The 22,230-nt window shown below is 45.5% G+C and overlaps 2 protein-coding genes across 8 annotated transcripts in view; one reads left to right on the top strand and one right to left on the bottom strand.

Annotated features, from left to right (window-relative positions):
• Positions 1-22,230, bottom strand: part of HSD17B7 (hydroxysteroid 17-beta dehydrogenase 7) — a 71,841-nt gene that overhangs the window by 7,336 nt on the left and 42,275 nt on the right. The window contains exons 8-11 of one of the 6 annotated variants that reach the window (XR_008293373.1): positions 18,567-18,795; positions 17,526-17,649; positions 14,923-14,998; positions 9,879-10,004 (exon numbers count right to left, since the gene is read on the bottom strand). The gene's annotated coding sequence lies outside the window, so the exon portion shown is untranslated. Of the gene's footprint in view, positions 1-6,866; positions 10,005-14,922; positions 14,999-17,525; positions 17,650-18,566; positions 18,796-22,230 lie in introns of those variants that run through there. The other 5 variants (XR_008293375.1, XR_008293376.1, XR_008293377.1 and 2 more) reach the window with 5 other exon arrangements.
• Positions 6,958-15,027, top strand: CCDC190 (coiled-coil domain containing 190). 2 transcript variants are annotated; one of them, XM_027075050.2, is made up of 5 exons: positions 6,958-7,270; positions 8,045-8,510; positions 13,387-13,510; positions 13,781-14,348; positions 14,551-15,027. In XM_027075050.2, exons 2-5 carry the CDS (start codon positions 8,324-8,326, stop codon positions 14,665-14,667), a joined length of 996 nt encoding a protein of 331 aa, XP_026930851.1. In that variant the 5' UTR covers positions 6,958-7,270; positions 8,045-8,323; the 3' UTR covers positions 14,668-15,027. The 2 variants fall into 2 exon arrangements, with proteins under 2 accessions (XP_026930851.1, XP_026930850.1); XM_027075049.2 differs by having other exon boundaries at positions 6,961-7,270; positions 8,312-8,510.

Below are 22,230 nucleotides of genomic sequence, written 5' to 3'. Positions count from 1 at the left end.
TCCTTCTGCCTCAAGTATATCCTTTAGAATCTTATTTAGTGCAGAACAAATTCTCTGTTTTGTTCGTCTGAAAATATCTTACTGTGTATAGAATTTTAGGCTGAGGGTGCCTGGGTGGCTCAGTCGTTAAGCATCTGACTTTGGCTCAGGTCATGATCTCACAGTTGGTGAGTTCGAGTCCCACATCGGGTGAGCACGATCCCCGCTTTGAGTAAAAACACGAGACCCAGGTGAGCCCCGCCTCTCTCTCTCTCTCTCTCTCTCTCTCTCTCTCTCTCTCTCTCTCTATCCCCAGCTCACTTGTGCCCTCTCTCTTAAAAAAAAAATAATAATTTCAGATTGATAATGTTCTCTTTCAGGATATTGAAGATATCCCACGGTTTTCTGATTTCCGTTATTGCTGTTTAAAACTCAGCTAAAAGTGTACCTATCACTCCTTTGAATATAGTCAGTCTTCCCCTCAATCTGGCTGCCTCAAAAAAAAAAAAATGTAACTACTTGTTATGGAAATTTTAAAACATGTTCATAGTTAGAAAGACTCATCTAATAAACCCTTTCATGCCCACATCCCAGCTTCAATAATTATCAACATTTTTGCCACTTTTGTGTTAGCTCTTCCCACATATGCACACACTTAGGCACTAGTTTTAGGATTTTATTTTTACTGGTGTATTTTAGAACAGATACAAAATATTATCTCATGTCTTTTCATCTGTAAAGCCTTCAATATGCACCTCGAACTGATAAGGACTTTATTAACATAAGAGCCAAGCCATTATCACAACCAGTCAAATCAGCAAAACCCCTTAACTCTTCTAATACCCATTTTCTGTTCACATTTCCTGCTTGTCCCACAGGGGCTTTTCACAGCTGGTTGGTGGGAATCAGGATCTAAAGAAGTCCACATATCGCCTTGGTTGTTATTTCCCTTAAGATGATTTTGTTAGAAGCGGCCCTTTCTTGATTTTTTCTCCCCTTGCTATACGTTTGTCAGAAAAACAAAACAAAACAGGTAATTCTTTAGAAAGACCCACATTCTAGAGATTTGGTTTTCTCTAGTTGTTGGTTAATTTCTTCACATTGCTATGAATTGTCAGTCAGACCTAGAGGTTTGATTGGGTTTGAGTTCAGAATATTTGAGGCAAGTGAATTTTTTCAGCGTATTCATGATGAATAAAAGGTTTGCTTTTCCCTGTTTAGCAGCTCTAAGATTAAACAATGGTTTCAAAGTGTGTCAGCTGATGCCTCCATTATGAAGTCCCCCCTCGACCTTCCACCCAAGGTTTTAGAACCACTGAGGACTGTTGCCTAGATTTGTGACTTCAACAGAGACTTAAAAGCAATGGTTTTCTTACTGCTCCCATTCCTTCTGAGCAAGTAGCTGCAAACCTTCTAGAAAACCTCTCCTCCATCTACTCTTTCAGTGTCCTAAAAATACAGTTTGTACAGGAAAGACAGCATAGATGCTGGATCCTTTCCCTCTTAATTTTCAGGACAGAAAATTAAGGTGCTTAAGCCACCTCCAAACACAGTTGGTCCATAGAGCCTTTTCAGAAGGATTCTTGTGGCTTTCTTCTTCTTCTTCTTCTTCTTTTTGGAAAAATCAGCTTTACTTGAATGTTCATCCAATAAAATTCACCTATGTTGAGTATACAGTTTGAGGAGTTCTGATGAATGAAATATTTATGCAAACACATCACAGTCAGGATTAGAACATCTCGGGATGCTGGCGGTTAAGCATCTGACTCTTGATTTCGACTCAGGTCATGGTCTCACGGTTCGTGGGATCGAGCCCCGTGTCAGGATCCATAGGGACAGCACAGAGGCTGCTTGGGATTCTCTTTCTCCCTCTCTCTCTGCCCCTCCCCCGCTCTCTCTCTTTTTAAATCAATCAATCAATATTTTTTAAAAGATTAGAACATCTCCAGGACCCCCCAAAAACTTTTCTCTTGTCCTTTCAAGTCAATCTGTGCTCCCCACCCTGTCTCCAAGCAGCCTCTGTCTGCTTTCTATCACATTGTCTACATTTCCTAGAATGTTCTATAAGTGAAATCACCCAGATTTAGTCTTTTCTATGGGCGTCTTTCTCTTAGCATAATGTTTTTGAGATTAATCTATGCTGTTTCATGTGTTGGTAGTTCTTTTTATATGAATATACCCCATTTTATTTATTAATCCACAGTTTTGTTGGACATTTTATCCTTGCATAAGTAGATCAATACTCTGCCAAAGACTCGAAGGGACCCCTCTGCAGATTTCTGGACCTCCTACCCCCTCCCGTGTATTTACGTCCTGTTTGGTACTCTGTTCTGTACCTTCACCCTCTGCAGCCTGCCCAAACCCCATTGTCTGGATGCTCAACTCAAAGGGACAGTTGGGCTCTGTCTTGGTTGCCCCTTCCTGCACCACAGCCTGAAAACTTCTTCTAGGCACTAATTTAGGGCAGGTACAGAGCTCACCTTGTTTGTATCTTATCTCAGGGGGATCACAAACATGCATTGTCTGTCCAATGTCTGAAAACAGTCACTTTATATATTTTGTTCAGTCTTCCAGGTTTTTAAGGGAGAAGGGCAATTCCTGTAGAATTCAACCCTTCATGGTGGAAGCAGAAGCCTCCTGAATCTTTTTGACAAGTTGAAATTCGTTATTTTTTCAATCAACTTTACTGAGGTATAATCTATATACTTTAAAATTCACAGTTGATGTCTCCAGGTTGTTGATTTTGACAAATGCATGCAGCATATACTCACCTCTATCTCCCCCGGAAAGTTCCCTCATTCCTTTTGGCCATCAGTCTTCATCCACACCTCTCAACCTGGGCAACCACTTATCTACTCTCTGTCACTACAGAGTAATTGCATCTGTCCTGATATTTTAAATATATAGAATCATTTTGTCTTTTGTAACTGGCTTCCTTCACCAGTATCATGTCTGAAGATTTATTCACGTCATTGTATATAACAATGTTTCGGCTTTTTTATTTCTGGGTACACGCTTTCATTCCTTTTGGTTAAATACCTAGGAGTAGAATTGCTGGCTCTTATGTAAGTATATGCTAAATTTTATGAGAAATTGCCAAACTCTTTTCCAAAATGGTTACACAATTTTACATTTCCAGCAGCAAGGCCTAAAAGTTTCAATTGCTCTGTATTATCACCAAGAATGGTTTTGCCGCTTTTTAAAACTTCAATTTAATCTAAATACTGAATATAAGTGGTGAAGGTAGACATCTTTGCTTGGTCTGTGATCTTATGAGAAAGAATTCAATCTTTCACAATTAAGCACGATTGCTAGCTATCAGCTTTTCATAGCTATCCTTTATGAGACTGAATAAGTTCCCTCTCAGTCTTGGTTTGCTAACAGATTTTACCAAGAAGGAATTTTGGATTTTGTCATCCTTTTTCTTTATTGAGGGAGCTAATTATATACTTTTCTTTATTCGTCTGTTAATATGATGATTCACATTGATTTATTTTCCAATGTTAATCACCCTTCCATTCTTGGGATAACCACATTTGGTCATAATGAATTATCCTTTTTATATATTTGATATATTTGATAAGACAGACCTTTACATTTATGATCACAAAGAATGTTGGGGCACCTGGGTGGCTCAGTCAGTTAGGTGTCCAACTTCAACTCAGGCCAGGATCTCACACTCCGTGAGTTCGAGCCCCACGTCAGGCTCTGTGCTGACAGCTCGGAGCCTGGAGCCTGCTTCAGATTCTGTGTCTCCCTCTCTCTCTGCCCCTCCCCTGCTCATGCTCTGTGCCTCTCTCTCTCTCTCTCCCTCTCTCTCTCTCTCTCTCTCTCTCTCAAAAAAGGAATAAACAATTAAAAAAATTTTTTTAAAGAATGTTGTTCTATAGTATTCATTTTTCTTGTAATGTCTTTTTCTGGTTGTGGTATCCAGGTTAGGCTAACCTCATAAAAATAATGCCTCCTTTTCAATTTTCTGGGAGAGTTTCTGTAAAATTGGTATTAGTTTCTCCTCAAATGTTTGGTAGAATTGCCCAGTTTACTGTGCGGGAAGGTTTAAACTACAAATTCTGTTTGTTTCATCTGTATGAGGGTATTTAGTTGATCAATGTCTTTGAATGATCTTTGGCATTTTATGTCTTTCAAGGAAGTTGTCTTTTTCATCTAGTTTGTCAGGTTGTTGGTGTAAACTTACTTATAATACTCTAATAGCTTTTTACTATCTATCGAGTCTGTAGTGATGTCCCCTCTGTTATTTCTGATATTGGTAAATGTTGTCTTCTCTCTTTCTTTATTACTTTTTTTTTTTTTAGCAGTTAGATTTTGCATATTTTGGAGTCATTCTATTCGTGTTTCTTTTGCTTGGGATTCATTGAGCTTCTTGAATTTGGTACTCCTCCCTGCTGATCCTAGCTGCCTTGCTTTACTGGACTTCTAGCTCTGTCTCCTCAACTCAGGGAATCCACTGCCTGTCTGCCCATTCCTATGATGTGGCCTACAAACTCTTTCCAGCAGTAAGCTTGGCAATAATAAAGATCCCTGGCTTGTTTCTGCTCTCTCAGGGACTGCCATCCTATCTGTCTGATGTCCAATGGAACAAAAAAATCATTTCATGAATTTTGTCTGATTTTTACATTGTTTCATAGAGAAGAGTAAATCTAGTTCCTGCTACTCCATCTTTGCTGGAAACCAGGAACTAACTTCTACTGAATATCTACTATGCACAAACACTTTTCATTTCTTCTTTCAATCAATTCTATTAGAAGTCCTATGATGAACGTACACTATTAATCCTTTTCACAGATGAGGAAACCAGGGAATATGACAAATTAATGAACAAAGTCATACATTGTATTAAATGACAGAACTAGGGGCAACTGGATGCCTTGGTAAGTTAAGCATCTGACTCTTAATTTCAGTTCAGGTCATGATCTCATGATTCGTGTGACTGAGCCCCGTGTCGGACTCTGAGCTGACAGCACAGAGCCTGCTTGGAATTCTCTCTCTCCTTCTCTCTTGGCACCTCCCCTGCTTGTGATTTCTCTCCCTCTCAAAATAAATACATAAACTTATAAATAAATAAATAAATAAATAAATAAATAAATAAATAAATAAATAACAGAATTATTTGATCACAGATGTATTTTACTACAAAAGGATGCTACCTCCACATAAAGCAGAGAGATAGAAAAGTGCATGAATGCAAATAAATAAAATCCACTCTGTAAAATTTATTTTAATCATAACTATTTAAATGATCAGTTGAAACTGCTCCTTTTTCTAGTGGTGATAGCAAGATGTGATCTGGGAACGACAATTTTACATTTCCAATGACTATCTTTGTTGATTTTCCTTTCTTGCCCTTTAATGGTATCATGAGCAGATTCTCCACATTTCTGGCCACTTTGGCTATAAAAGGTCCAGTCCACTTTGAAGTTCCAATCCCATATGCAATCTAAACCCTTCCCTCACTAGACTCCAAGGGACTTGGAGAGAATTTACCAGTCTTCCTTCTCCAACCCCTGGGGTGGCACGAGGAACATGGTCTTGTTTTGTATACTTCCCCTCCCTGTCTTCTCAATATCTGACCCCTCTGAGGTTGAGGGGTCAAAGGGGAACAGAAGAGGCAGAGCTCTTCCTGTATAACTGCTGCTTGGGTGGTGCTGAGGCACTACTAGTCTTTTCCTGACCTGTGAGGTTCCTCTTTTCCTGCTGTGCTCTGCTCTTAAGATGTATTTTCATGAGGAAGCCACCTTCAGTCAGCTCTCTCTGTCCCTGCTCCTTTGGCCCTGCGTGTGGTTCTATACCTGCTCTAGTGAAGTATTACCTTATTTAACCTAGAGTCTTCCATGGTTTCTGCCTCCTTCTATAACCCCTCTGCCCCTTCACGTGGAGCCAGGAAGCTGCCGAGGGGCACTCTCAAAGGACCAAGGGGAGCTAGGATCGGTTTGGCCACCATTCCCTTCCACACTCACCACACTAAGGCTCATTCCTGTCCTCCAGCCTTGGATTATCTCTCCAAGCCTCCCTTCTCAGCTCTCTCTCAAGATGACATGGAGTAACCAGCTTTTCTACGAAATCCCTCACCATCATCAGCCCTGGCGGCAGGGAAGGGGAATATTTCTGAGGTTCTGTGGGTCATCGAGTCCCTCTGGGGAGCGAGCTGCCAGTCTCTTCCCCTGTTGGCACTCTAAGCTCTAGGTTGGTATTCTTGGAACCCCCAGCGCCTTCATTTAAATTCTGGAGGTGAGAGAATTACCTCATGGGAAGGGATGGGAAGGGAATTACCTCCTGCTGAGAGAATAATGCCTTTCCCCTTTCCCTCCCCCTGTCCCCAGTAATCTCTTCATAATAGCTTGTTTGCTAGGTGATGACTGTGGGTAATAGGGCTGTTTTCGTTCCTTTCAGCAAGCTCTGGGGGGGTGGGGAGGGGGGGAAGGGGGGATGGACAGGTCCCAGGACTGGCAGTCCTCTTTAGACTGACACAGGAGTGCCTCTTGTTTTCCAGCAAAGCCCCCCCCCCCAACAGTAAAAATCCCACTTAATATCCTGTTCTACAACCCATAGTTCAACTGGCCTTCTGCCACAGCTCTCCAAACTCTGATGACAAAAGTCAACTTCGAGTTCAGTTTGCCTAATTCTGTGGTCACAGCTGAAAATCTCAAGAAGCTATGAAGTACACAAGACGGGTAGAAGCCCGAGAAAAGTCAGCAGGGTGTGCAACAATGCAGAAAGAAACAATTTGCGACCCTCCCCACAAAATGTGCACAATCTGACCAAGGCAAAAGCCAAAACCAAAACCGGGTGCCTTCTCTGGGAGCGTGATTCCCAAGAGGCAGGAAGCAGTGTAGTGGGTGGGGGGAGGGGAGGGTATGGCAAACCAGGAGGAAAAAGAGAGGGGGGGCGGGGAAGGAGAGAGACTGTGAGTACAGCAAGACACTCTCTGCTTTCATTCTTGGTTCCCATAGACACAACCCAGAGGAGCGCTGTGGGCCCCGCTCTGGGAGGGCTGGAAGCTGGCAGGCTTCCTTAACTCACAGAGCTATTTAGAGCACTGGGATTGGTGCCCGTGTCCAGGGAGTTAGCATGCCTGTGTAGGGGAGGTGGCATGGGAGAGAGCTTAAAGCGTATTCAAACATTCTCCCCCCCCCCCCCCCGGCCTCTCCCTCCTCGCTCCTCAACACCAAACTCCTAAATTTTCTGAAGGAAAACAAGTGCATTAACCCAGTCTCAGCCTGACGCCGCAAAAGATACAAGCAGCATTCTCCCGGTGAGCAACCTGGCTTTGTAGGTAAGTGCCACTCACCTGTCCTTTGTTTAAAGTTCAGTCTACACTTAGACTATAAAGCGAGCTGTCTTAACGCGTCCTTCCTGGGCCCTGGCCTTATCCTCCCTTTCAACACCAAGCTTTCTCCTGCATTATTACCACCAAAGCTCCATTGATAGCGATGCATTTATATCCTGGGCACATATTGTGCTCTTAGCGCTGAATATGTTATTGCAAAGGACTCCAAGACCAGGAAGGCGTGTCCAGCCTGTGTGTGCGATAGAGTTCCCCAGAGGACGAAGCCAGCTTGGGCTTGGGGATCGGGGGACAAGAAGGGCAGAGACCACGGGGCTCTGAAAAGACGGGTGAGGGCGTCCCACCCAAGCTGTCTCACCAGTGCCGCCCAGACTGCTGGTCTGGGATGCCTGCACCGTTTTGTGACCAGTAGGTCCCGACCCTTCCATATTCGAAATGTTGATTGTTCAGATTTGGTGTGGATCCTTGGATTCCACAGCCACAAGTCTGAAAGCCCCCTTGGGAGTAGACACTGTGACTCAGTCACCACCACCCTCAGCACTTAGAATAGCACCTAGCACCTGGTAGGCTAACAGGCTGCGTGGACCCATGCATGTGTGAATGAATGAACAGAAGGGGCCCCAGAATGTCTCCGCCTAAGTCCCAGATCCTCTCTAGACCCCTGAGCAGGCTTTTTGGGGAGGCTTCAAGGAATAGAAGGATCTCTTTTATTGGGTGCATCATGCCTTAGAGATGTAAAGTGTTTCTATTTTTTTCCCAAAGAGTTACTCGTATGCTTGATCTTCACGGCAGTGTGACTGGGGCCCTGGGGGACCCTATCATCTATCGCTATCTTATTGACAAGGACACTGAGCCTCAGAGCAATGATTTTGCCCTCAATCTGGGAATCCATTAGGATAGGGCAAAATTTCCCAATGGTGTGACTTCATCAAACGCTGAAACCTGATTGAAAGCCAGGGGTCTGGGTCCCCATCTTGCTCTATCGGGTGAATCGCGGGGCCTGGGAGAATCTTGTTTTACTGCCCCTAGATCGGGAAGAGGATGGAGAGGCACATGGTCGGGGGGCCTCTGCATAAGCACTTCGATTTGGAGAGGAAGAACGCCAGGCAGGCCGACGCCAGGCTCAGCCAAAGACTGCAGAGACTGGAGCGGGTCTGCCTCTACCACATGAAGTTGCTGACCCGCCAGCAGAGACAGCTCCAGAAAGAACTGAAGAGGCTGCAGGAAGGTGAGGCCTCCGGCTCTGGGGAAAGGCAGGGCGGCGAGCCATCGGGCTGAGGCCAGAGTGACACCGTCACCTCCTAGGAGGGCTCTCTCAGAGGCCTGAATTCCAAGGAAGCAAGACCCTGACCCGACCTGGATTTCAGGCTGCCCTCCCTTCCACAGCCCTCCTTCCTCATGTACACAGCTCGCTGGAGAGGCTCACACAACAAGCCTTTTTGAGCTAATACCTCTCAGGCTTCCAGTCACTTCTGTGTTTCAGATGAGCTCTGCCTCGCTTAAGTTCTTCATTTCCTTCTTTCTTATGTCTCCTTCCGCTGTCCTTTCACTACATCTGGGTGGATTTGGTTTCACCTCTTTTTTTTTTTTTTTTTTTACACCTGGTCAACAACCATGGATTGAGCAACTGTTAATGCGCAAGCCGCCTTAGGAAAGGGAAGTGAAAACAGCCAAAAAAAGACCCCCGGGCTTAGCGAACACAGAGCAGTTATCCTCGAACTGATGGCCACCCTCCGAGACGGCTGAGGACAGAGCATTCCGCCATTTTCAACACTCTCCAATGTTGGAGACACGGAGGGCCTCCTTGCCTTCTGGGCAAAAGGAACTTCTCGACCACCCTTCTTGGGCTTTAACGTGTGTTCCCACTAGAGCCTCCAGATCTGGCTTCGATTAGAAAATTTCAAATAAGCCATCGTCGTGTATTGGTACTGTGTTTTCTTTGACTCCATAAGCCAAGGGGCAAATATTTCTGTCATTTTCCCAAAGAGGCCTCTTTACCTATAAGCTGTGTGCTCCCATTCTTGATAACATTGTTCTTCCAAAACACCCCCAGTCTCCACAGAATAACCCTTTCCAAATATATACGTCACTTAGAAGGCTATCTGGTTCCCAGAGACTATAGCGTTAAGTAGTGATAACAAAAATAATGTAACTAACTTCAAAAACTAGTTTCTAGTTCGTAGCTACTGGTCATCCCAGAACGAAGGACTACACAGTGGTGTCCAGAATCTCGGACTTTCCAAAGCTGTCTATACCATTCAGTAAAAATTGAGAAGGAGAACTCCCTTCTCAATGATCCCATTAAAACATGGTGGCTTGGGGCATCTGGGTGGCTCAGTCAGTTAAGCGTCTGACTCTTGATTTTGGCTCAGGTCACGATCTCACAGTTTGTGAGTTTGGGCCCCCCCTTGGGCTCTGTGCTGACAGCACAGAGCCTGTTTGGGATTCTGTCTCCCTCTTTCTGCCCCTCCCCCTCTTGTTCTTTCTCTCTCTCTCAAAATAAATAAAAATAAATTAAAAAAAAAAAACATGGTGGCTAAGAACATAGACTCTGGACCCAGACTGTCAGGGTTGAAACACTGACTCTGTCACTTACTAGCAGTGAGGCCTTGGGTGGCCTGCTGGACCTGTCTGTGCCTCAGTTTCCTCACATGTAAAATGGGAAAGATGTTCCCTACCTTGTGAAGTTATCTGAGGATTCAGCAAGCACTTGGAACAGCACCTAAACACACAATCAGTGTCATATAAGTGTTTTCTCCTAGGCCTTAATCAATCAGTCAATAAAAGATGATTACAGGATTAAACCTTGCTACTGCTTTGTTGAAAATTGCCACCGTTGTGTAGTTTATACAAATCGCATCCATCCTTGAAATAATTAGGTTGTGATATTACTTCAAAATTCAGCATGCATGGGGGAGGGGAAGGAAAAAAAAAGTTAGAGAGGGAGGGAGCCAAACCATAAGAGACTCTTAAAAAAAACCTGAGAATAAACTGAAGGTTGATGGGGGGGGGGGGGAGGGAGGGGAAAGGGGATGATGGGCATTGAGGAGGGCACCTGGGGGGATGAGCACTGGGGGTTGTATGGAAACCAATTTGACAATAAATTTCATTAAAAAAAAAAATTCAGCACGGAAAGGATCCACCCCAGCTCAGCAAAACTACGGCCCTTCTCACTGAAGGCAGGTGCCGGAACTCAGAAGCTCTGAAAATGCTGCAGCATGTTCCAGAGGAAAACCTGGCATCGTGAATCAATGTAAACGTGTTTAGGTCTACACAGCTAATATGTGGACATAGGAGTGAAGAGCAATGTCCAAACACCTGGTCTGGGGATTATTTCTAACCCAGGTTGGGTCTGAAAGATGACTCAGAGCAAGTAGCTGAACTTCTCTGCTTTCCATTTCCCTGTCTTAAATGGTTACAACAAACTAGACTAAGAGCTCACACGCTGGCAAAGAATCTTCGAAGCCATCTGGCTGAATCCCACTTCCATTCTCAGAAAGGACACTGAAGGCCATATACCTATTTTCAGGGAGGGGGCGCTGGTCATGCAAAAGGCCAGGCCCCGAGGTAGGTGGCTGTGCTGGCTGAGTAGAGAGTTTGCCCCAGCGGCAGGGGGTGTGGGGAAAATCTGGACCAGGAGGCAGAAAACTGATTCAGGGGCCTCCAACTCTACGTCCTTCAGAAAGTTATATCCTCTCTAACCCTCAGACTTTTAGATGGTAAAGTTAAGGGAAAGGGGAAGAAATAATATATATTAAGTCTCAGTATTTATCAGGCACTGTACTAGGCGGTGTTTTCCCATGATTCACTCACCAAAATTGTTACTGAGATTCAACTATATGCCAGGTGATGGACTGTCTAAAGTGCATATTCCCAGCCCTCATCTGTAGAGATTTGGATCGGCAGGTTGGGAATCAGGCTCAAAAATCTACATTCGCAACTGAGGTGGTACTAAGGCAGATTATTCTGGGACAGGTATTTCGTGGACCGGACTTTACAAAGCACTGTGACAGCTACTCCCATAGATGAAGGAATGGAAATGTGAAAAAAACAAAACAAAACAAAAAACCATGGTCTGTGCCCCCTTCGATGGTCACATTTGATTTGGAAGGTAGCGGAGCTTGTGAAAAAATTATGATACAAGATACTAATTACTAAATTAGAGTTATTTGCATAGTAGGGCACGAGTATAAGAAGATTCCTGTGTCTGTCAAAGGAACTGAGGTGAGATCTCCCCCAAAGAGGCAGAGTGTAAGCAGAATCTTAGAGGAGGGGAAGAATGAAGGGGTGGGGGGGGGTGTGGTTTGTCATGAGCACATGTGGAGTGAGGCTGCTCCTGCGAGAAGGAAGAGCACGTACAAACGCGTGTGCATGAGTGCACAAGGCTTGCTACAAACAGCCCGGTACTGAGGAGGCTAAGGGGCGAGGAGAAGATGAGGGAGGCGCTGTGTAGATGCAAAGCGGTGTAGACAGTGTCTCTGATCATGAAGAGGGTGATGGGTCTTCCAAAAGAGTTTAGATTTCACCCTATCGCGAGTGGGGAGATGACACATTCCCTCTGGCTGCAATGTTTAGGAGAATTCCAAAGCCCAGGCCTAAACTAGGGAATCAGCCAAGTGAGGAAAAGAAGTATTTTGCGATATCCAGAAAGTGGAATTGTCAGAGCTTTGTGATTAATTATGCGTCCAGGAGGAACTAAAACCAGAGTCAAGAGTCTATTGCCTGGCACAGGGCAGGCATCCAAACAGCCTTGTGAGTTGGATAGCTGGATGCGTACAGGTGGCATGCCTCCCCAGGAGAACCCTGGAGAAAGATCAAGTTTTGGAGAAAAGATACATTCATTTCTGAGCCTGTTGGCCCAACAGGGCTAAACTGCAGACGAATGGCCTGGGCGGGAGAAGTAGCTTAAAATCTCCTGGCTTATAGGAAATAGATGCAGTTCTTACATGGTTCAGACCTACACACATACAGGCAGGCACGCACACACTCAAGCAGGTGACGGAGGAAGAAGGGCTCACAAAAGACTGTCTCTTGTCTCGACTACCTTCTAAGGCAATGATCGGATGAAACAGTGTTAGGAGATGAATGTGAATTCTAGTCCCCTCATCTGGACATGTTCCCTCTGCCCGGTGCCTGCTAACCCCAGTGCAGGTTCAGGGAACCCACTCCCATTAAAGCAAACCAGTGCAAGACTTCCAACCCCAAGTGAGCGACTCATGAGGTGTCTTGAAAACTAACTGGGTCCTCCACAGCGACCATGACTACAAGATGCCGAAACATTTACTGCAAGAGTGAAAAACCCACTTAATCATAGCCAGCAGTTGCCGCTCGTGGTTTGGGCGAGAAGGAGGTCACATAATTGAGGTGAATGAAACAATAGGGCGCCATCTCTGGGTATCGCTCACACCTAGTTATTTTGCCTTGAAAACACCAGGCTTGCCAAATACAACATTCAAAAGCAAACCCTCCACGGGCCTCACAGCCGGTTTAAACCTCTGATCTCAGTGTTTCTAAATCCTTATTAACATGTTGTAGGTCACGCCACACTGGGGAATAGCTGTAAGGTTTTCTGTCTTCATCCATCATGGCAGATCAGCCTTATGTGTATGTGGTCAGAGGGTATTCACGTGCTCCTTCTTTGCCCAGAGACCAGCATCCTTTCCCTTCTTCTCTTATTAGATTAGTTTTTAGGGCTTCCATAAGAGAGAACCACTAACTGGGTGACTTATTTATTGTCACATGGTTCTGGAGGCTACAAGTCCAAGATCAAGGTGTCTGGAAGGTTGATTCCTTCTGAGGCTGTGTGGGAAGGACTTCTTCTAGGCCTCTCTCCTTACAGTGTCGATGGCTGTCTTTCCCCTACATCTCTTCACACTGTCTTCCCTCTGTCTGTGTCTGTGTCCAAATTTCCCCTTTTTATAAGGCTACCAGTCCTATGGATTAGGGCTCCCCCTAATGACCTCATCTTAACTTGACTATCTCTGCAAAGGCCCTATTTCCAAATAAGATCACATTCTGAGGTGCTGTGGGGATTAGGACTTCAACATGTGACATTTGGGGAAGACACAATCAACCCATAACACTTATTCATTAACTCAAAGCAGATATTGTCAAGAAAAAGCTCTCCTCTGATTTGCGGAATGGAATTCAGAAGAGACCAGAAGACATCCTTGTGTCCTCACCACCAAGAGGGAAGAAGCATGGAGGTCCACACACTAATAACGTTAGGTAAGAAAATGCTTGCTAAACTCATGGAGACGTCATTGAATCCCTCTTCCCAACTGACCTCCCAAAGTGATCCTCTCCCTGAGAAAATGCTGCCTTTTCTCCTTAAGCAACAAGACACTTCCCCATTCTGTGACCACCCCCTTCTCAGCCACTTCATTACCTCAGCCGATACCAACTGAAGGGGACCATGGTCTGACAACTGGAAAACTCAAAATATAGGCCTTCTTGTTGTTTTTCACAGACCTTTCTTCTTTTTACCTCCTTCCCCAGAGTGCTGGCCACCAACATGACCCAAGAAATGTACAGAACTAAGTCCCAGATGCCTCTTTTCCATCACGCTGGCTTCAAAGACGCCACGAAAAGCAAAGAGCAGTCGCTATCTCAAAATTACAGAGCTTCTCACTTCACAGCCGAGAAGCCACAAGCCCAAGAAAAAGATTTTATGAGCCCACCAAAAGGCAAAGACTCCAACAAGGGCATCTCTATTCTGTGTCAACGTCAAGGTGTCTCCATCAACACCCTAGACCAAGGCCCTGGTTCCAGCCCAGTTTGTGAAAGTGGAACAGCACACATGGATGAGACCAGACCAAAGGATGCCAGCCTAAAGCCAGACCCCAATGCTGGGAAACAAAGTCCCTTGAATCCCATGGAATGTGCAAGAAACTTGAAAGGCGAGTCCATAACACCTACCTTCTTAGAGCTGTTTGCTAAGGTCAGAAATGCCCACTACCTCCGGCACAGGGTCCCCCCGGAGTCTGAGAGATTGCTTAGCATTGGGGAGATATTCGGGCACAAGGAATCCTTACAGCCCAGAACAGGACAGGAGTGTAAGAACAGGGTGAGCATCTAATTTCCTTCCTCTCTAACCACCTAGTGTAACCTCACAATAACTTGCTAAAAAGATGTATTCCTCAAGTAATTGTATATATACATACACATATATAGGTACGTACACACACACACACACACACACACACACATATACATACATGTCAATTTTATTTTAAACCCTCAGGTTTTTCTTTTTTTTCCTTTTACAGGGATATAATCTCTCACTGAATGAGCAATACAAGTATACAAAAAAGGAGGGGAGAGATGAATCTTCTGACAACACTTTAAGGGATGCGCATATGTTGCGGATGTCATCAAAAATATGAATCTACATCGACGACTAGACTTTTTTCGAAAGGAAAAATATGAAGGGTCCTGCTTACGTTGGCCACCCTTTTCTTATAGGAAGTTCTTATGGTGCCACCTTCTGGCACAATGACATAGCTCTTCTCTTCCAGTTCACATCTAACATCCATGCGGCGAGAGGGACTCAGTTGGAAACAGTTACCATCACGCGGTCTATAATTAAAACCTGCTCTCTCCTGCCACAGCCCTGGGCTCATGGAAAGTCCTTGCCTCACCTCTTTCCTTTCCACGTGGCTCCATTTTAGCTTTCTCATTCTCGTTTCCACGTGCTCATATCACGCTTTCTGGATCCTAATAACAGAATAATACACAATTTACAACATTTCCTCTAACATCTGACGTCTCTCTCAAGAAGCAAAGCAACAGAGGAAGGCGGGCCGGGGCGACAAAACCGATTCATGGATACTGAATGTATTCACACTGGCCCGTGACCAAGCTAGCAGGTACAGGGTCACATAGTTTACAGAACCCCTCTGCAAAGTGCCCCCAGCCCTTTCTTTCACGTCCTTCCTTCGTTCTTCCTCCTTGTCTTCTGCTTAAACCCCATCTGTCTCCATTACAATCACCCTCCAAGGGTGAATTTCCAAAAATGATTTACCCTACTTCTACGTGAGCCTTTTCTCTGGCTCAGCCACTGGAGGACGGGCCATCACCAAGGCAGCCGGGACCGTGGCCCCAGCCTGAGCCTCTGCTCCACATGCCATCAAATCCTCCACTCCAAGGACACCTCCGTCTTGTGAGCTCGAGAAATAAACATTCTGCACATGCCTCCTCCTAACTGTGCTTGTGTCTTCATAGACCTGACGGGCCTGGATCTGTCTGTGCTTCTAACGCCAGTATTTTGGACACGCTACTTTGAATGACATGTGATGCATTGCCACAAAATTGTGCATTTCCAGGGTGGCTTAGTTGGTTAAGCGTCCCACTTCGGCTCAGGTCATGATCTCACGATTTGTGAGTTCCAGCCCCACATCGGGCTCTGTGCTGACAGCTCAGAGCCTGGAGCCCGCTTCGGATTCTGTGTCTCCCTCTCTCTCTCTGACCCTCCCCTGCTTGTACTCTGTGTCTCTCTCTCTCTCAAAAATAAATAAAAAACATTTTTTAAGAAAAGAAGGAGGAGGAGGAAGAGAAGGGGAAGAGCAGTTGAAATCCCTGGGCTTCACAAGGCACATCAAGCTCCAGGATGGCTTGTACCCAGTCATCCTGAAGTCACTCATTCATACCCTGGTCTCAGCTGGGGATACACGTGCTCCCCAAAAGACATTCGGCAGTGTCCAGAGACAATTCTAGTTGTCACAACCCAGGCAAGGGGTTTAAGAAACGCCAATCTATATACCGTTGCATTAAATCTTTGCAAAACCCTCTGAAGGGTAGGAAATCCGTGAGATGACTGCTTCTGTTTTACAGAAAAGAAAATCGAGCCTCATGATAAGCCAAGCGACTCTCTCCGTTCCAGAGTGTGACTGAGGCACAAAGGTCAGGACGCTGCTCCTGTCCTAAGTTCTCTCTCAAAAAGGGGGTGGCGGGGGGAGGGTCGTGGCACAGTTGTCCAATGGCTTGTGTCCTCATTTTCACTTTGAAATACTTTCTCCCTATAAATAAAAATCTTAAACAATCAAATTAGAAAGAAATGGTGAAAAGGAAAACTGAGTACTTCAATTTTGAGGGAATATGACACTTTTTACTACATCCATTCATGTATTTAGAGATATATTGAGGAGAATGTCTTCTCCATTTAGCCCCCCTGCCCATGAGGAAAAGGGGGCTTTCACCTTGATACATGAACCCATCCAATGGGCAGGGGATCCATGCTTCACCTGTAGGCAGAGGCACCTGGAAACTCTGAGGTGATTGCTCAGCCTCTTACCCAGGGTCCCGAAGTTCTGGAGGCTGTTGAGAGGGACCCCAAAGGTTCCCACAACCTGCAGTGATTAGGTAAATTGCTACCAGTAACTCTGGAGCAGCAGCCCCCCTGAGGGTGAAAGCCCCAAAGGCAAGGCGAAGGGAGGAGAACTTGGAGGGCGTCGCCCCCACACCAAGAACCCCAGGAGAGCAGAGGCTCAGTCCAACCAAACAGAAGTCAATGGTCCCACATCACCAGCAACAGCCACCAGCATAGCAAGAACTGCTGAAAAACAAAGGAAAGCCAGGACGCCTGGGTGGCTCAGTCGGTTGAGCATCTGACTCTTGATTTCGGTTCAGGTCATGATCCCGGGGTCATTGGATCGAGCCCTGCCTCAGGCTCCACGCTGAGCATGGAGCTTGCTTGAGATTCTCCCTTTCCCCCACTCATGAGCGCGCTCTCTCTCTCTCTAAAATACATTTTTTAAAAAATTAAAAAACAAAGGGAAGACAGGGATGTGTGAGCCAAGTCCTTCCCTCGCCCGACCCGACCCGACCCCAGCCCTGTGCAGGCGTTGGGACACTGAGGGCAGAAGGAGGGAGACAGAGGAGGTCCAACCTCACACTTGTGCTGAGCCCAAGCTGCACTGGGGTGGGGAAGAAAGACTTTAAACCGGACGAGGACCCAAAGTGATAATATCTAATGTGGTCGAAGAATGTCTACCAGAGATGAAACTTGTAAACCAGAAGTGACCGGAAGTTGTCAGATCAGACTGAGGTCGGATTAAGCCAAGCTGGTAGCAGTTACCGGGAGAAGAGCCCCCCCACCCCACCCCATCCCGTGGTTACACATCATCGAGCTGGGATTTCTCAGTCTACTCTACGTGGAACAGCATCGTGCTGAGACACATTCAGCAAGGAACACACGTGCTTATTACACAACCTCGTCTCAGATGGGGCTGGGGATGTGGCTCACCTGAGACTTATAGGAGAAAATTTCCTTAATTAGATGTTGTATGAACTAGGCACCCCTAGTCCTCCCATCGTCCTGCCCCTGCTGTGAACGTGCTCTGGGTCCCAACAGCTGCGTCACTTAGAAACTGTGGATGAGATGTAATGTAATCAGTTCAATTACTTTGAATTGCTCAAGTTTGATTCCCTTCGAGTTGCACCACGAAGCTGGGCCAGGAAGAACCCTTCCCAGGAAAAGGAAAGCACGTGCAACTATACACATAAAGACTCCAAACACACTCAACACACGTTGCTTGGAATCAAACCCAACGTTAGCATGGGGCTTCTCAACTCAAAACTATTTGTAATAAAATATTATTCCAAAAGTGTGTGACAAAGAGAAAATGTAGGCAAGCTATCGATAAACATGTCTAATTCTGCAATTCACTGCTGGGAATTTGTTTTCATGTTTATTTAGTCTTGAGAGAGAGGAGGAGGAGGAGGAGGGGCAGAGAGCAAGGAGGACAGGGGATCCGAAGAGAGCTCTGCGCTGACAGCAGCGAGCCCGATGTGGGGCTCGAACTCACGAACCGTGAGGTCATGACCTGAGCCAAAGTTGGAAACTCAACCGGATGGGCCACCCAGGCGCCCCACTACTCGGAAATTTTGAACACTCTTGCTGAGGACTATTTGTGCATGTTGAGGCAAAAGAAATGAGACAACAGACAGTATGTTCAAAAGCAAAGGATAAAAGCTAAGACTGCAGGAGGAGGTCTGACAGTGCGGGAGAAGCCACCGGAAGTGGGAAGTAGGCTCCTACATGGCCATCATTGGGGCCTCAGCCTATTCCCCACTTCCGGCTAAGCCCTAGCAAATAGGATGGTATGAGCAGAACAATGAGCGATTCCAACAGTTGTCTTAACATCATTACGTAAAACGTTAGGTCGAATGTTGTAGAATATGTGCAAGCATTCATATTTGAAAGATAATTTCCCTAAAGACTTTTCCTTCATTTTCTTAGGGGGTACGCACTCACACAAACACTCACACACAACACTCTTCTAACCTGGCCGTGAAAGCCAGGTGCCCCATGGTCTCAGGGCGCCTGGGCTGGTTCACTACAAATGCTCCCACTAACAACATGGCAGCTCTCGGCATGTGGGTGGGAGGTGGTGGTGTTTCAGGGGGCTTCATCCTCAGTTTCAGATATGAGATGTGAACAGTCGACCTAATACGCGTTTCACATTCTAGCAAATTTGGTAAAAATTTTCAGCAGTGTCTTCATCCAGGTCCATCTGGAAGCGAAAGCAAAAATAGATATAATTTGGTCTTAAAATTAAAGGAAAACGAGATTAATAGAATTTGGATTAAAATGGGTGGTATTTAACATGTATAGGAAGGGTGGAAAGCTATAAATTGGAAAGAGACCAGCGAGTTGGGCTCCTCTAGGAATTACTGGCAGACTGAAGACATGTGATCTCCTGGTCCCAACCCTGTCCCTTACCAGGTCAGCTGGGACCCTCAGGAGCAGCAAAGCTGACAGATCTGAGCTTTGCTGCCCATAACGCCCTTGTTTTGGGGCAGAAGCTAACTACTGGTGCCACGACCCAAGAAGAGACAAGCCCCTATATTAAAAACACAACAGGGACCTCAATTCTGAACTCAAGACTCATTCATAATTATCTGAGCAACTAAAAGTATAAACTTTTTTCCTATTACAACTGATTCTCAACAGACATTCCTTCAGTATAGAAAATAAGCAATAATCGTTGGGGTACCTGGGTGGCTCAGTTGGTTACGTGTCTGACTCTTGATTTTGGCTCAGGTCATGATCTCACTCTTGGATCTCATGGTTTGTGAGTTTGAGCCCCATGTCGGGCTCTGGGCTGACAGGGAGGGACTTGCTTGGGATTCTCTCTCTCCCCCTCTCTCTGCCCCTCCCCCACTCATCCCCCCCTCCTCAAAACAAATAAATAAACATTAAAAAACAGAGAACAAGCAATAATTGTTCAACCATATCTACTATACTTTTGCCCCAGAGGCAGCCCAGCAGAGGCTGTAAATGATCCACACTCAGGAAATAATTCACACTCTCTGAAATCCGACTTAGAGTGATCAGAACCCCTAGGGTGAAGGGTCCTACAGCTCACCCCCACGTTACTGTTTAAACCTAAATATCACTAAAAAAAAAAGAAAGAAAGAAAAGAAGGCTATGTTTGATAAAATAGAAATAACCATCTTATTTATACTCATCTTGGAGTTTTTCATAGGATATTGGGGTTGGGAAAGGCTTTGGGCATGAAGCAGTTCAAGCTCAGTTCCATGGCGTAAGATGACTTCTTCAAAACAAACAGAAAATGAAAATACTCGCCTTCAGTGACTCTCCCACCAATAACCTGGGTCTAGAGTTGTTCTAGAGTTTTGGCCTGGAGTCTGGTCTAGAGTCTAAAGAGTCTAGACTCCATGTACACCAATGACCTTCCCTCGTGAGGAAGATGGGAGGTCTGAGCACCTAACCTTGAGAACCAGGGGTTTAGTTATTAGACTGATATGATTCCCTAGAAGGCATTCCCAGAGATGTTGCTGAGTGCCAGAGGAAAAAAAAGACTCTGGGCTAAAATAAGTTTGGGGGGATACGGGTTAAACAATAAAGACAAGAGTCTCTCTCCAAAGGGACCTAAGTCTCTAACGTGCTAACGTTATGATGAATGTCTGAGGGGAAATTATGTTCCCCTAAATGACACAATCGTGAAATTTTTTGTGCATAAATCATCTTCGGGTGCTGTGGTAATTTGCTAGCTGCACTTTAGAAACATTGTCTTGGAATAAAAACTAGATTAGGAGAGGTTTTTTTTTTCCTCAGGTCAGTCTAAGAGTCAACCAAGAGCTTACAAATTCCAGACGACAGTAGCACGAATGACACTTTTTGTAGAAACTATTTTCCTTTCAGGTGTCCCTGCTTGCGCACGCGCGCACACACACACGCACACAAACGTGACAATGGCCTCACTCAAAAAATGTCTTCGGGCAAAATGACAAAAATGGTAAGAAGGCGAGGCAATATTTGTGGCTGTTTCAGCCACTTTATATAGGTTACATGTGTTGGGCAGTAATCTTTGCTTCATTTCACAGGTGAGAAATCTGAATTCTGGATCCTGCATAGGCAGTAAACACAGAACCGGGATCAAGCCTCTTGATCATTCAGGAAAGGGCATGTGACTCGATCCTTGCCAATCAGACATGAGGAGAAGTCAGCCAAGGGCTCTGGAACAGGTCTCCCCAGTCCCAAGAAAGCAACACGGAGAAAACAGTTGTGCTCGTCTTTTAGACACTGTCGTACCTGCATGTGATTCCCTGAACGGCTGCAATCGTCCTGCTTGAGACTGAGGAGGCAGCCCAGGCAGTGAGGAGCAGAAGGCAGAGCTGGGCAAGTGGGTGGGAGGCAGATCATACAAGGCTTTATGTGTTGGGTGACTATATAATTTACCACCCAACCCAGAGCACTTCTGAGAGTGCGCTCGGGGATGCTACTAATAAATATGCTGAGCTAACAGGCACAAAAGGGACAGATCTTCTTGCATCCGATGCCAAGGAGTGTGGGCTTTGCCTGGGTCTGGGCACTTCCCAGCTTTTAAGGAAAGGAAGGCAGCTTAGTTACACCTTTCTGGCCACAGTGGGGAGAAGAGGTTCACGGAACAGGCCAAGAATTGGGATAAGGCTGGAGGCATGGTCCATAGTAGAGAGGTGGAAGGACTGACCATGGGCATGTCGTCGAGATGAAAAGGATGAAAAGTGTTTAGAAGGAACATAACTGGGAGAACCTGGAGGCTGAGTAGCTCTGAAGGAAGAAGATGGGATTCTGAGGATGGAATCCAGTTCCTGGCATGGACGTCTACATGAAAGATGGTGTCACTTCCCAGGACTGGGGCCACATGAAGGCCACAGTCCTCACCTCACCCTGGGGAAGGCCTCAGTGACCAAACTCTGAAGACTGGGGTAGGCTGAGCTCCCCTGGACCCGCTGAAGAGGCTTGTGTGTGAGATGGCATCTTGAAGGGATTCGTAGAAAGTAAATTAGGGGTGGGGGGAAATTGTTTGTTCTGACAAAGATTAAGAATGAGAGAAAAATGTGAGGGACAAGAATCAGTTAGTGGCTCATCTATCAGACTGTCAACAAGAAAAGACTGAGGGCAACATATTGTGACGTGTTTGAGGCCCAGGACACATCAAGGAGACAAAGTCTCACTTCGTGCCTGGATTTTAGATCACATGCATGCTGTGACTCTGTTCAAATCATTCCCTTTCTCCCCCAGATCAATCTGTCTCTCCCTCATTTCCTCTCCTTGTTGTCTTATCAGTTTTACTACCACTAGGGGGCCCAACTTTTATTACGCATTCCAATGCCCGGCCGAGGCAATGTACGCAATGTGGTGTTACTGGCCGGGGGGATAAAATGCCCACTGCCTTATTGCTTGGGAATTCATTAACTCATTCATTTAACAAATACCTCTACTGAACACCATTATGTGATAGGTCTGTCCTTTCATCACAGAGAACAGAAAACAAGGCATGATCAGTGCATGTCCGGCCAACTTCCAGGCTGTTTGTTCATGCCTGTAATCTAATCCAATAAGGACATCTGATAGGCTGGTGTTTGTCCAGAAAACACGCCGCTCTCTCTCCTCCCAATTTCCCTTCCAAATCGATGACCTTACGACGCACTCTACAAGA

This window comes from Acinonyx jubatus, chromosome E4 (genome assembly GCF_027475565.1).
Source record: "Acinonyx jubatus isolate Ajub_Pintada_27869175 chromosome E4, VMU_Ajub_asm_v1.0, whole genome shotgun sequence".
Taxonomy (NCBI): Eukaryota; Metazoa; Chordata; class Mammalia; order Carnivora; family Felidae; genus Acinonyx; species Acinonyx jubatus.
This window is presented reverse-complemented; position numbering and strand designations above follow the sequence as displayed.

Coding starts and splice junctions, on each gene's coding strand:
- CCDC190 (XM_027075050.2), top strand. CDS start 8,324: ATGGAGAGGCACATGGTCGGGGGGCCTCTGCATAAGCACTTCGATTTG. Junction 13,511..13,780: donor CCACACACTAATAACGTTAG/GTAAGAAAATGC, acceptor CTCCTTCCCCAG/AGTGCTGGCCACCAACATGA. Junction 14,349..14,550: donor GACAGGAGTGTAAGAACAGG/GTGAGCATCTAA, acceptor TTCCTTTTACAG/GGATATAATCTCTCACTGAA.